Raw genomic sequence first — 14,430 nt, forward strand, 5'->3', positions numbered from 1 at the left:
TAAGAAAGTCTCCTTAGAGACCACAACAAAATTAATTCATATAACATGAATGTATATTTAATAAATACATCAAGAAGCCTTAATTTCAAAATAGCAAAATAATTCAGAAAAAAATAGAAGATAAAAATTATTTCCCCTTATCTTCTGCCATTGACTTCATCTCCAAGAATACAATGCCTAGGAAAAACATGCACTGGACAAGAAGGGCTGGTCACCGCTGGCAGCCTGGACAAAAGCAGGCTTTCTGCCTAGTTTGCCTTTAATTAAAACATCCACACACATCACACTCACCTTGATTTTGTTGCATCACCCTCTGAAGCACAATGACTACTATACAAATGTGGTTATTCCTTGTAGTATAAGGCCTGCAGGTGGACAGTAATATTAATTTTTTAAATAAGTTCTGTAAAGGATGACTAAATTTTTTGCAGATCTCTCCAAATTCTATTTGTCCCTGAAAGCTTTGTACCTTCTAAAAGAAAAAAAATCCCCATGGCCTTGATTATCCTTTATTACACTCAGAAAATTACCCTAAACACCCTTATTGCCCTGAATAACCTAGATGAATTGGATTTTGTGTATCATGACCTAGAAATATTCTACATAGGTCATTAGAGACTCTTAGAGCTATCATGGATCTCAAAGGTCATCTAACCCTAATCTAACTGATCATTGGAGACACTTGTAGATCTTCCTAAATACATGAAATCATAAAGTCTCATTCCGTACCACCCACTCCATTTACTGGTCTTGAATCACCCAAATTTTACAATTGATCAGAGCATTTAGGGACATGGTACTGCACTGGAAACTCCAGCGATGGATGCTTAGACAGAGCTTCCTATCTGAAATCTCACTTTGTTCCTAAAGCTATCAAGTGATGGAGGAGTCATTCTCTCTACTTTGGAGAGTAGTAGATAATGACTCAAAGACTGAATAACCTGTCTAAAGAAAGAAGATGGACCCCACAGTTAGGAAGATGGGGTTGCGAATGCAGTTATGGTGAAAGGGAAGTGGTGAGAACCGATGGAGGCTGAGTGAGGGTCAGGCATGCCCCTTCTCCTGAATGAGTTGGGAAACAGCCTGATCTGAACAGAAGTCTCCAAAGATGAATTCTTTTGTAAGGCACTTTAAGACAGCATAAGAGAAAACTCAAAATATCCACTAAAAATGTATAGGTTTCCAGGAAGTACATTAATAGTAAGAATTTCAGGGAATCTTTCAGGTCAATATGTTAGCCTTTTGGTTCATTTAGAACAATATACAAAAGTATAATAAAAATTGGCTTAACCTCTATAAATGAACACTGCTTAGCCAATACTGCATTTTTCTTTTCCTTTCAGAAATGTAGAATGTGAAATCGCAGAAGGTTAATGAGCTTGCACAAATTCCACAGCCAGTGTTTGAGTGTGTGTATGTGGTGGTGGTGGGGGATGGTATTCAAATTCAGGACTTCTTACATCAGTTAAAGGATGCTTTTTATATCCCATGTTGTAGGTATAGCAATATGGCAGTGTGGAGAAATCCACATCATATCCTTATTATGTATGTATCCCCAAGCCCAGGAATACAGACTGCTGAAGAGCCACCAATTTGAAAAAAAAACCATCAATTAATTTCTTGAAGAAAGTTTAAATAAGATTTAATAACATATAGATATATACTCAACAGAATTAGACATTAGATAGAGATACATGTGTGTTTGTGTGTATATATGTGTCTGTGTGTGCATTTGCATGTGTATGCCAAAAATAACCCTAGGGCACTAACACAATGTAGATTTTTCACAACACTAGCTCCCTACATTCCACTTGCCTCTTTCACCAAATTCATTTAGAGCTTTACATTTTGCATAAAGATAAATAGAATACAGACATCTTAGTCCTCTGGTACAATATGAGTCTTGCCGGCATGTAAAGGAAGCTAACCAAGCCAGGTAAATCTCCAGTGAGAAAGACTTCTAGGCATAGTAAGGCAATAAATCATAAAATGATCTTTCAGCAGATTCAGCTGCAAGTGTTTTTTATCTATGCTCCTTTAAACAACTCTTTTAATGGCATCTCACTGTTTCTCCCTTAGGAAGTTATTTCACTGTATAATTGGCCTTGCTTTAAGTGAAATGTTCTTAATGTCCAATTTAAATTGCTACTTTTTTCAGTCTCAGGCCATTGCTCTCTGTTACATTACTATTAAGCACCTTAACTAATTCCTTTCTCTTTCAAAAGGATGAAATCGGCTTGCGCATTTCATTTGAAAATGTAGCTTTATTCTTCTGAATCAAAAATTTAAAACACTTGAAAATGACAGATGAGCATCCTGTTTTTTGAGAAAGCAGGTGACTTTCCTGTTTCTGAAATTTCCACAGATTGCAGCAGCAGCCCGTCTGGAGCGGTAGCTGTGAAGATAGCAGCTGCAGCAAGGAAGGTGCCACCAGGGCTGCATGCTCCATGGAGATTGTGGGATCACCACCTAAGCCTTCTGAGTTTGTGAGGTGGGAGCCCCAACCTCCTCGGCACAGCTGCAGCCACCCAGCCATGGCTGCAAACACCGGCATCCCTGCCAGGCTGTCCCCCATGTTCCCAGTGGAGTCGTGGCTCCAAGTGAGAACTTATGGTGCTTTTAGTGGGCCTGCCCGTGGCCACCCATGGACCAATTAGCACAGACTTCCTCCCTTCTGAAGCCCATCAAAACCCCCAGACTCAGTCAAACTCAGGTAGAGTCAGGCGGCCTGCCTGTAGATAGGAGCTACCCACTCTGGGTCTCCTCTCCACTGAGGGCTGCAGACATTGGGACGATCTGCCTGTGGAAAGGAGCTACCCACTCTGAGTCTCCTGAGGGCTATACTGAGGTGCTCAATAAAGCACCTTTCCACCTTGCTCACCCTCTAGTTGTCTGCATACCTCATTCTTCCCTGACATGGGACAGGAACTCAACACCTGCCAAATGGAACGGAAAGACCTGTATGTAACACAAACAGGGCTGAAACATGCCCAACACTCCCCATCCCTGCTGCCTGTGCTTGCCACATTGCAAGTGACAAGGAGAGAAGAGCTCTGGCCTTTCAGGGAGGCCAGACCTAAGGGCTCCTTGAGCCAGGGTGTGACACCCTCTTTGGGGCTCTGTGGTTCCTGGTGTCTCCAAGCTTCTAGGCACCAGTGAATTCCCCACTGCCCTCAGTGGAAGCTGCTTGTGTTACACCTGGTCCAACCACAGCCTTGCACAGAGCTGGTGCCTATGCTGGTGCCTGGAGCTGCCTACCCTTCCACAGCAACTGGTGTGCCTCCCTGTGCACAATGGCTGGACCCCATGCTCTCTCATTGACACACCCCTTGCCACTCCACACCCTTGGCAGTGTGACATCTGGGCTGGTAGCATGAGCCAAGTACAGCCTGATAGGCTGAGTGGGCAGAATGAGCCCAGCAGGACCAAGCAAAACTCAGGCAAAGGTGGCAAAAGCCACAGAAACTTCCAGCTGGAGGAGCGACACCATAGGGATCCCATGACACCACTAGCTTAGAAATAATTAATGGGACTGAGACAAGTGACCAAGAATGCGCTATGTACATAGAGTTTCTCTAAGTGACCCTCTAATGGAAAGGAAAACACACTGATACTTCTTCAAACAATGTGAACCTTGTGCTAGTTGAGGTTCACTAATCTTTTACACAAAGGGGAGAGACACATTTGCAGAGACAGAGGTGCCTACTGACTGACTTTCTCAATAACATGGGAGAAACAACTGCAAATATCATGTTAAAAAATAGAACTGCAAGGGGGTAGAGAGTCTTATGGTAGTATCATGATAACACAAACGTTGGTGGTTTCAAACTATTAGTGCAGTAAAAACCTTGGGGATACAGGGTGAGTGATATGGCCATAAGTATCACCTACATTTAACCATCAGATCTATTTTATTAGGCTATTCTGACTGAGGCTCTGCATCTTTTAGCTAGAAACATGATTCAGTGCTTCACAATAAACTTCCCTACTTTTAATTCCAGGACCTTTATATATATATATGCCTTAACTTCTTCCTCCCCGGCCTCCTCTCCATCCCTAATCCCTACATGCCCTCTCATCTCCTATATACGCCAGACACTAAAGGTGAGAAGCCTGGAGTATTTAAAAAGTTGAGCTCTTACCCAGTGGGATGCTATCTAGACAAATTGGACTGGGCCTGTGGGTCATCTGCCCACACATCTTCATGAATACTTGCTGAGTCTGTTCATTGACTATCCATCAAATTCAGATTGAGCCTCATTCCTATTCAGATTTATGTCTCCTTCTGTTTGCTGTATCTGACCTCTTCTCTCTCTCATTCCAACACTGAGGGTAAAATGGAATAAAGCACTAAAACAAAACAAACTAAATAACAAACACAAATGTCAAGTATTCTGTGAGCTTCTGCTGTCAGGGCGGTGTTTAATATTGTCGTAGAGGAAGCATCATCAAGCCCAGCAGAAGAATCAGTTTTCTGTTAAGATATCAGTAAGGTAGTGATTTTCCTCTACAGAAGAAGAGTATCAGCTGCCTCTCATCCCTAGAAGGTACACATTATTGAGGACAGCAGAAGACCCAGCTCAGCGAGCGAAAGCTCTTGCCACTGATGACACAAAACAGTGGCAAATCTTTTTGTAGAAAAGATTGGAGGTTGCAAAACCCTGTTGAAATCAGGTGATAAAGACTTGAACTTGAAACAAAAACTAAAGCAGAAAACTAGAAAATAATGCTAAAACTCTAAAGAGAACAACCTTTCTTAGTAAAAGGTGGACAGAATAACATGGGAAGAAACAAAGATTTCTAATCTTGTGTGGAAGAAGTGGTATCCAGAAGAGTCCAGAAAAAATGATTCCGAGCCATAATGAAAAAGCATTGTCACCATTTTTTTAAACAAGGGGGAATAGGGAGCTGATATTAGATTTCACTGCATATTGTGCATTGACACTAAATATATTGTGATGGAGATGTGGCAGCCCTTCCAATGCTGCTTCCAATTCCAGCTTAGTCTCTATTTGTTTTTCCCTGACAGATTATAGTGACTATGCCTGTGGTGCAACTTAAGACAGGGCACTTATGTGCCCTGATGCAGAAGGTTATGTCCAAGAGGGAAAAATGAGACATATATCTCTAAAGTATTTCTGTGCATCCAACTATCCAACAGAATTGCTCAGTGTTAAGAGTCTAGAGCTAGAAATCATTTTTGAATTTTCCCAACAATGCTAATGGTAGCTGTAGCTCAGTGGCAAATTTTAATTATTGTTGCATTCATCTCCACTTTCTGAAAGAAGAGGACTTTCAAGTGTAATCTATCCCACTTTTAGAGACCTATACTTCTTTATAAACCATGCTGAGGTCATATCACCTTGCAATAAAAAGTCTGCAGGAGTCGGTGGGTTCCTGTTAACTCTGTGCCTGGCGTTCAAGGTCACGCCAATCAGGCCCATTATGAATTTCCCTGTACACCTCCTCTTTTTGTTCTAGCTGTCCACTTCCTACTCTAAGCAACCTAGATTATACTGCATACTTTCCCATGTTTCTTTCTTTTCCATGCAGGCATTTATCTTGGTTGGGGTTATAACCCACCCATCCTATCTCTGCATGTTCAAATTTCATCTACCCAATAGAATCCAGGAAAAAAGCGTCATAAAACCACAGCCAGAAGCCATCGTTTCTTTCTCTAAGACCTTTTTACAACACTTTTCACATGAGACCTATAGTTAATTTCCTATATTTTTATTTATTTATACACTTATATAATTCATATTTCAAAAATTCATAAGCTTCTTAAAGGTAGGAGCTCCATAGACTGTGGCTCGAGGTCTTGAAATTAGTAAGTGTGAAATAAAAACTTGCTGAATAAATGAATGTGTAATCACTCTTGTTCTCGTTTACAATCACATAAAGGTGTAAAAGATCAGTAGAGACAAGTATATCTATATGACTATAACCATAATTAAAGATATAAATATAGATATCAAACCCTTCAACATTAAGAATTAAAAATAAAGATCCAGAAAGTCTGGCATTATGGCACGACCTTCCAGATTCACATATTCACAGAAGAAATAGTTCAATAGTTCACACTACAGCAGTTACCAAAATATGCCATCGTTGGAAATAGGGTTGCGATATTACATTTTGATACAGAACACTGTTTCTATAGAATTAAAAGAGATTTATTTGTGCTCTTGTTTTAGGATTCTCTAACACAATTAAAAAAAATGGTTCTTGCAATATTAGTCTTTTGACATATTCTGTGAACAAAAGATACTGTGTTCAAATATGTTGGAGAAACTATGCAAATTATGCCTTCTTAAAAATTTATAATATAAAGTGATATATTAAAGGTTTCCAAAAATTAGATAGCTTTTAGAAAGATTGTTTAACCTTGTTTTACCTTGTCTCTCAATTATGATTGTCCTTGCAACAGTCTGTTTCATATAACTATACATATTCCAAGGAAACAGTCTTCCATGGAATTTTTAAAAATTTCTTCATTTAATATTTATATAAAATACTTACATTTATATGTAAGATATTACTTGACTTCAAAACCCAAAAGATCTGTCTTAATGCCACCTTGAGTGTTAAGTATTTATAATACTTTATTTTTTGTTTATAAATGATCAAGGTGTTGTGATGTGCCAAGGCACAGGTAAGAGGTAGGCCTGCAGCTTTGTCCACTGTTTGTACCTGTATACATGTGATATGGTTTGGTTGTGTCCCCACCCAAATCTCACCTCTAATTGTAATCCCCATATGTTGGGGTAACAACTGGTGGGAGGTGATTGGATCATGGTTTGGTTTCCCCCACGCTGTTCTCATGATAGTGAATGAGTTCTCATGAGATGTGACGGTTTAAAAGTGTGTGACAGTTCCCCCTCGCCCGCTCTCTCCTGTCACCATGTGACACATGCCTTGCTTTCTCTTCACCTTCTGCCATGATTGTAAGTTTCCTGAGGCCTATCCAGCCATAAAGAACTATGAGTCAGTTAAACCTGTTTTCTTTATAAATTACCCCTTATAAATAACTTTATAAATAACAATCTCTGATAGTTCTTTATAGCAGTGTAAGAATGGACTAATACAATGTGGGACACAAGTAATAGGAGAATGGGAGTATGAAAGTGTCCCCTTGCACTTTAGCTGTTAGCAAAAGTGGAAGCAGAGTCTAAATATGCATTTATTAAATCTCAAAATCCATTTCTGCTGTAGCATATTTTTCCTTGATTGTATTTGCTTCATTCTTCAATTCTCTCTTGAAAAACTGCTCTGGTTCATATATACTGTACTTGTTTTTTTTTGATGACTTGCAATTCTGTTCTAAGTCTTCCAAATATATTTATTATAAATTACATAATCACATTTCCATAATGTTGTATAACACACTTTGCTGCCTCACCTCATACCCTGTAGAACTATATTAAATCAATAACATGATTATGGCTTAAATTTGTTGGTGTTCTAGTTACAACATTTAGTTACAACTATCAAACAATAATGAAATGTATGATAACATTTACAAGATAAATTTAAGTGCTTTAAATTTATATGTACTCTTGTACATATAAGTGCCACATAATTAGAATATAATCCAGTATGCAATAAAATTTTGCTGAAAAAAAATGAATGCATAAGTCATTCTTGTTCTCTTTTACATTCATATAGAGGTATAGAGAATTATTAGGAATAACTATAGCAATATATAAATATATTTATATATCTATATGTTTTCCTATATCTTGATATGTTTATAAACTGAATCATCTGTACTTACAAAATGTGATTGTGATAAGATTAGTAACTAAAATGAAAAAGTAAGGGTTCTCCTGATAATAAGTTTTGAAAACGTTTCACTAATAAAACCATCTTTCTACACAGCCATCCCCAAAATTCTAATGCAACAAAACAGTAAGCATAATCTAAGATTTGGAATACCATGATGCTGGTGCTATGGTTTGGATGTGCTTTGTCTCCACAAAAACTCATGTTAAAATTTGATCCTCGGCTGGGCGTGGTGGTTCACACCTGTAATCCCAACACTTTGGGAGGCCGAGTCGGGTGGATTACCTGAGGTCGGGAGTTCAAGATCAGCCTGACCAACATGGAGAAACCCCGTCTCTACTAAAAATACAAAAAATTAGCCAGGCATGGTGATGCATGCCTGTAATTCCAGCTATACAGGAGGCTAAGGCAGGAGAATTGCTTGAACTCAGGAGGCAGAAGTTGCGGTGATCCGAAATCATGCCATTGCACTCCAGACATTGCACTCTTGTTCCAACAAGAGTGAAACTCCATCTCAAAAAAAAAAAAAAAATGATCCCCAATGTATCAGGGTTGGGAGGTGGGGCCTAATGAAAAGTGTCTGGGTCACTGGGGCAGATCCCTCATAAACAGGTTAATGCCCTCCTGTGGGGTTGAGTGAGTTCTCACTCTTGTTGGTTTCTCTTTCTTGCTTCCTTCTTCACCATGTAATCTCTTTGCACATACCTGCTCTCCTGCTTTATGCCACGAGTTGAAGCAGCTTGAAGCTCTCACCAGATGCAGCTGCCCAATCTTGGACTTTCCAGCCATCAGCACCTTGAGCCAAATAAACTTTGTTTCTTTGTAAATTACCCAGCTTCAGGTATTCTTTTATAGCTACAAAAATGGAATAAGACAGATTGTATAGGACTATTTTGTGAAAGTAGGAAAGAAGGTTTTGCCTGCAACAATATCCAAATGGAGTTATACAATAAATATCAAATGTCTAAACATGAGATACTGCTACACCTTTGGAGAAAAGTGGTCAAATGAAATTTCTTTAGGTGTAAAACCCTGTCTTTACCACTAACATACCGTATATTTCAAATCCATAGAAAAGAAGGCTCAATAATTCTAAAGATCTTGAAAGAAAATGTCAAAAGTTTGCAAAATTTTATGAAAAAAATAAATATTCAGGCTCATATTTGGATTCTTAAATTTAGGAAACATCAGAAAGCTAAATGGAGAATATTTGCCAACCCCATCTTTCCATTGGGGAAGGTATTAATTAAGCAAAACACAGTGCTTTTTTCAGAGTAGCTAATGGCTCAATAAGAAAAAAATACAACATCCTCTTGTTATAACTCTTTTCATGGTCAGAATAGACCACGGAAATATTAGTAGACTGAAATTTGAGAAAATGGAACAGACTTCATAAGGAATAAAGCCAATTACAGTATATGTAAGAGTTCCCTTTCAAAGGAAAAAGAAAACAATAGTATAGAATGAAGTGATGGTAATCTGCTAGATAGAGTTCTTAACTGGCTGCTTAACTCTATCCACAGCTGAACAACATAAAAACAGCAAATCTAACACAGAATGTGATAATATGAAAAACAATAGAAATTATCCAGATATACTCCCTATATTCTTCTCACTGGTAATAATGGTTTTTAGACAAAAAGTATAAAATACAAAACTATTAGTCATTGTACTGTGATATTAAAGGGAAAACAAAGGGTTATTTCCCCATTAATATCTTCCAGAAGGGCCAAACCTCAGAGTTCACAGCTCTGTTATTTCTCAAAGAGACATTAGGTAGACATGGGCTTCATCTAAACGGAATTGCCAATGTTCTAGATCTTTGCACTTAAATCGTTGCTATATTTACTTTGTTTTAAATTACTGGTACAAACATTAGCACTTTTGAATTACTGACTCACTGTCAATACTAGTGGCACTTTCGATTGTATGACCCAATATAACAGGCAGGATTAGACCATGCCTCTTCTGATTTTCCTCTAAACAATGATACCTTGTTTTCAGGTACATAATGAAACTCACATGAAGGTAAAACAGGGTTTGGTATAGGGCTGCTGTTAATGATGACCTGCAGGTTTTCCTAGTTAGTGAAGTATAACTACATACTTTTAATAGTCCTATAATTAATAGGAAGGTATATATTTTAAAACTGCAAACTCCGTGAATGAATGAAATGGATGCCATCTTATTTTCAGGACCCTTTAGTATTATGACAATAAACTACAGTTGGCTAAGTCTTCGCTACAGCATATCCCCACGTGATGGCAGTTTACTTATAAATACCTGAAATACCTTTTCCATGCAGTATTCATGAAATAGTGTTTGAAGGGAATACAGTGACACATAAGAAAACACACATTGGAAGACATAGTGAACCAAACTGGTGGTAAAAACATGACCTTCCTCCATAAGGTCAAATAGTTTTATTTTGATTAAACACTACAATACAGTATATATCCATTAAAAAAGAAAACTCTATGATGTATATAAATTATTCCTTCAATTCATCAATTCTTCTTTGCTTTTCCATTACAGCTTTGGTACAATGTGATTTAGTATATAATTTTTAAATACTTTTAGCATCACAAACTCAACACAAAGTACAAAACTAATCCAAATTAGGGATATTATAATCTACACAGTGGTATTCAGTGGTAGGAGAAAATCTTACCTTGATGAATTCATGTCACTAGCTAAGCTATAAAGGCATACCTAGCAGACATGACAGAAATATGCACCATTAACCAGCTAACGTGTATATTAGTCTTTATTTTTTACAGAATACCAGCAGCAATCATTTGAGTGTTGAGTGAATAGTTAAGTCCTCAGCCAGTTTTCCCACCTTGTTCCTCTTCCATCAAAGGCCATGAGAAATATCTGAAGAAATGTACCACAGCCAGAGCTCTCAGAATTTGACCTGCCAACCGGCATTGCTCATACTTGCACAGTTTGTTCTGCAGCTAGCCGACATCACTGGGACAGTGCTGGAGGGGCAGTGTGGGCCAATCAGCCTAAGGTTGTTCTGAGGGGTGGGCGGTGTGACATTACAGTAAACAGGCATTCCAGTGGCTGGGAGTGACCCTTGACCTGCCTGGTTAGGTAGCATGATTGGCTGTTGGTATGACTGCTGGGGCAGTCCTTGAGAACCCTGGGTCATTGGCACCTGTAAAAAGACACAAGCAAGAACCCTGTATGAAGAGGCTATTTTGGTCTGTACAATAAACAACACGGTGTCGTGAAAAATATTCAAGCTTTTGAGTTAGACCTAATAGGTTATCAATTCCAGCTCTGCCATTTATCAGCTGTTTCACATTAGGAAAATCACTTAACTTCTCTAATTCCCTAGTCCATTGCGATAATGACATACATGCTTCAAAGTGCCATTGAAAGGATTGAAGGGATGGTGTAAAGTGCCTGGCACACTGCCTGGAATGCAGTAGATGCTCAGAAGGTGTTAGTTCTGAGTTTCCTTCCCTTCTCTCTCAATGACCTCTAGAAACTATAGTCTAGATCTTCCACTCTGGGTTTCTCTCAGTTTGAAAAGCCATGTTCCCTTTCTGATTTTATGCAAAGTGGCCTGGAGTCCTCCATAGTAAAAAGGGCTTTTGTCCTGGGCACCTACTATACTCTCAACCTGCAACTTTAGAGAACACTTATTGTGGAGCTAGAGGTAGAAGTTGATACAATGTGAATCAGAATAATAGGGTAGGGGCCCTTGGATAGGTCCTTTAGGGTCAGAAGCACCTGGTACAGTTAAATTTAATTATTATACCATTTCACTAACTCTTTATTTTTACTTCTGGGGTATTTTAGAATATACATCACAAAAGGATACCTAACACTTTTAAAATAATTAACTTGGGCTTAGTCCAGAGAATGTAGTTGTTAGGCTCCAGAAATGCCCTTTAAATGAATCTGAGATGCCATATTAAAATCTCTTATAACTTAAAGTTATGGAAAAATGAAATTGACTTGGGTGTGTACAAAAATGAATGGGAATTTGTCATGAGGACTTTCTACCAATAAGCAAAGTGCAATAAAATTTCCAAAGGTCTTTATGAATAAAACTGTAGACTAATGCATTTTCTTCCATGAATATGAAGTCATATGGGAATAAACTTAGCAGAGAATTCAAAAGCCACAGTAGTGATAGAGGCATGTATTTTGCATTTTCTACTTTTCTATTATAATCTTGATTCAAAGTAAATTATCAACAGTTATGGGCCAAGCACCCACTACCCAGCCAGCCACCAAAACCAGGGACAGACACACAGCTTCCATTTTGGCAAATGCTACTTTATAACCCACAATTTTCCAAGCTGCTTATGAGCACCTGATAAGAAGACATTGTTGGGTAGGAAACCATCACGCTTTGCACCGGAGTTCCTTGTTGGTTATTCATCACGTTCTGACTCTGAGGTGGCTGCTGCACTCCTATTAGGCCTTGGAATCCCTGTTGACCAGACAAGACTGGCTGGTAACCTGTGAAGAAAAGAGATCTTTTGAACTGGTTGTGCAGAAAGAACACAGTGATGTTTCTTGGGGTAAAAGTATTGATTCAAAAGGCAGCCTTAAGACATCTCAATCTCCACATTCAGAATGTGTTATCAGATGTTTATTCCCTAAGAATGCATTTTCTCTTTTTTTTTTTACTTCTAAGAGTGAAGAGGATTATGGCTTTAAAAAGTCACTGACATTTCTATTGTTATGCAGAATGGTCTACTGAATACATGTGACAATGATAAATTCTTCATGGCACAAAAACAGAAGACTCTATTGATACCAATTGACTACTATAAAACACCTTTCATATTTGGCTTTTTCTTTGGTTTTGAGGATATTTGGAGAATTCACAGATTATCAAGTTATTTTAAAATTAAATTGACTCATTCCCTTACTATCCTCTTTTCCTGGACAATCTCATTTCAGACATAGAGACCGCCAAACAGCCCATTAACTTTGGATGAATTCTATTTTTTTATGTTCTAGTGAACAAAATGACTCGCTACCCTGAGGAATTCACAATAACCACTGCCTTAGACAAAAAGGCAAAGCAAGTGGGACGCATGTGATGCTTTTCTTCTGTTTCGCCACTAGCTTCTGAGAGAATTTTTCGGTAAAATACTCCAATATGTGACCAAGTATTAATACATATAATAGATAATACAGAATACAATATTCAAAAATTATCTGTTCATGTCTTTCTGGGTGGGTCAGTTTGTTAGCCTTCATTTGTCTTTTTTTAATTTTTAAGTAGGCCAGAATTGATTTATTCTAGTTATTTAAATCCTCACTTCAATGAGTGGTTTAAAATGCATCCTTATAAAGGAAGCCTGTGGATTGTTCTTGTAGATGTTGGGAAGAAAGTTATGATTTAGGTGAAAACGACACAGTGGTAAAGAAATGAAAGACATTCATTTTATGCTGTATAATAAGCTCCTTCCAGAGCTCATATTATTAACCATGTAGAGCACCTGAGAGTAAGTGGAACTGCTATCTTATTACAATTCTCTGAGAGAAAAGAATCTTTAAAATCTTAGATTTTCTTAACACAAATATGAACTAACTTTCACAATTGGATTTAAAAAATTGAAACCAAAAGTTAAAAACTAGCTAATCAATATGCATCGTTAATAAATAATCTATATATTGAATGCCTCTGACAGTCTTTATATTAAAGAAGGACCACATTATATTATAGTCTTTATAGAAGACAATACTTAACTATCCTTGGATACACAAAATGTATCTTCATTCATTTCAGAAATATTATGAAAATTTGGCTTGCAAATAGTCACTGAATTAGGAGATTGGCTCAGTTCATCAAATGAGATAGAAGCAAGGTGTCCTCAGTTTGGAGAATTGGAGAGCAAGCTTGGGAAAAGGCCAATTTGGGAGGTCTGCCCTATGCCTACAATTGGCAAGTGGAACGAGTGTGTAATCTAAAAAGCTACCCTTTGACCTTCCTTATGTGTCCCATTGTTTTATATTCTTATTACTCACCCTAAATCATCTTCAGAGTGGTTTCAATTTACTGAATTATTTTAAATTATTGTAAAGACATCACATATTAAGAATATAATTAAGAGTAATAACCACATTTCCTTGAGCTACATTCTGTCCACAGTAGAGAGTCAGAACTTTCCTTTAATATGCTTGGCAAGTCTATTTAAGACTAACAAGATATGCTCAGAGTTCTGCATACCTACAGTGTTTGAAGTTTATACAATAAGAAAAAACCATCAGACCTGGGAACAAGAAATGCGATTAATCCCATATTACCATTTTCACTACTTCTACTTCTCTGTTCTCATTTGCAGAGAGACTTGACAGAAAATTATTTTCACATTAATTGCAGAAAATTGTTTTCGATTGTTTTTCATTGTCTAGGTCTCCCATTGTTATTCATACATCCAATTGCCCTGGAAAATTCCATGGCTATTTTACCATTTTATTATGACATTATTCCAAACCACATCAAGCTCTTTGTAGCATGAATTATTATATACATAAGAAAACAACTTGGGATGATCATAGAAAACTTATAACCAACAGACTTCCTTCTGATTTAGTCCTATAGCAAAGAGCAGGCAATGTACACTCATTCTCAAGTCCATATAATTGTGAATATAATAAGGCCTTACT

The 14,430-nt window shown here is 37.7% G+C and overlaps 1 protein-coding gene across 19 annotated transcripts in view; it reads right to left on the reverse strand.

Annotated features, from left to right (window-relative positions):
- Nucleotides 1-10,156: 10,156 nt before the first annotated feature.
- ARPP21 (cAMP regulated phosphoprotein 21) overlaps nucleotides 10,157-14,430 on the reverse strand; it is a 157,433-nt gene continuing 153,159 nt past the window's right edge. For all 19 annotated transcript variants that reach the window (XM_030812157.1, XM_030812153.1, XM_030812168.1 and 16 more), the window contains 2 exons: nucleotides 12,119-12,267; nucleotides 10,157-10,948 (listed from right to left, as the gene is read on the reverse strand). In XM_030812157.1, the coding sequence (XP_030668017.1) occupies nucleotides 10,691-10,948; nucleotides 12,119-12,267 (407 nt within the window). In that variant the 3' untranslated portion in view covers nucleotides 10,157-10,690. The remainder of the gene's footprint in view (nucleotides 10,949-12,118; nucleotides 12,268-14,430) is intronic.

The sequence above is a fragment of the Nomascus leucogenys genome, chromosome 4 (assembly GCF_006542625.1).
Source record: "Nomascus leucogenys isolate Asia chromosome 4, Asia_NLE_v1, whole genome shotgun sequence".
NCBI lineage: Eukaryota > Metazoa > Chordata > Mammalia > Primates > Hylobatidae > Nomascus > Nomascus leucogenys.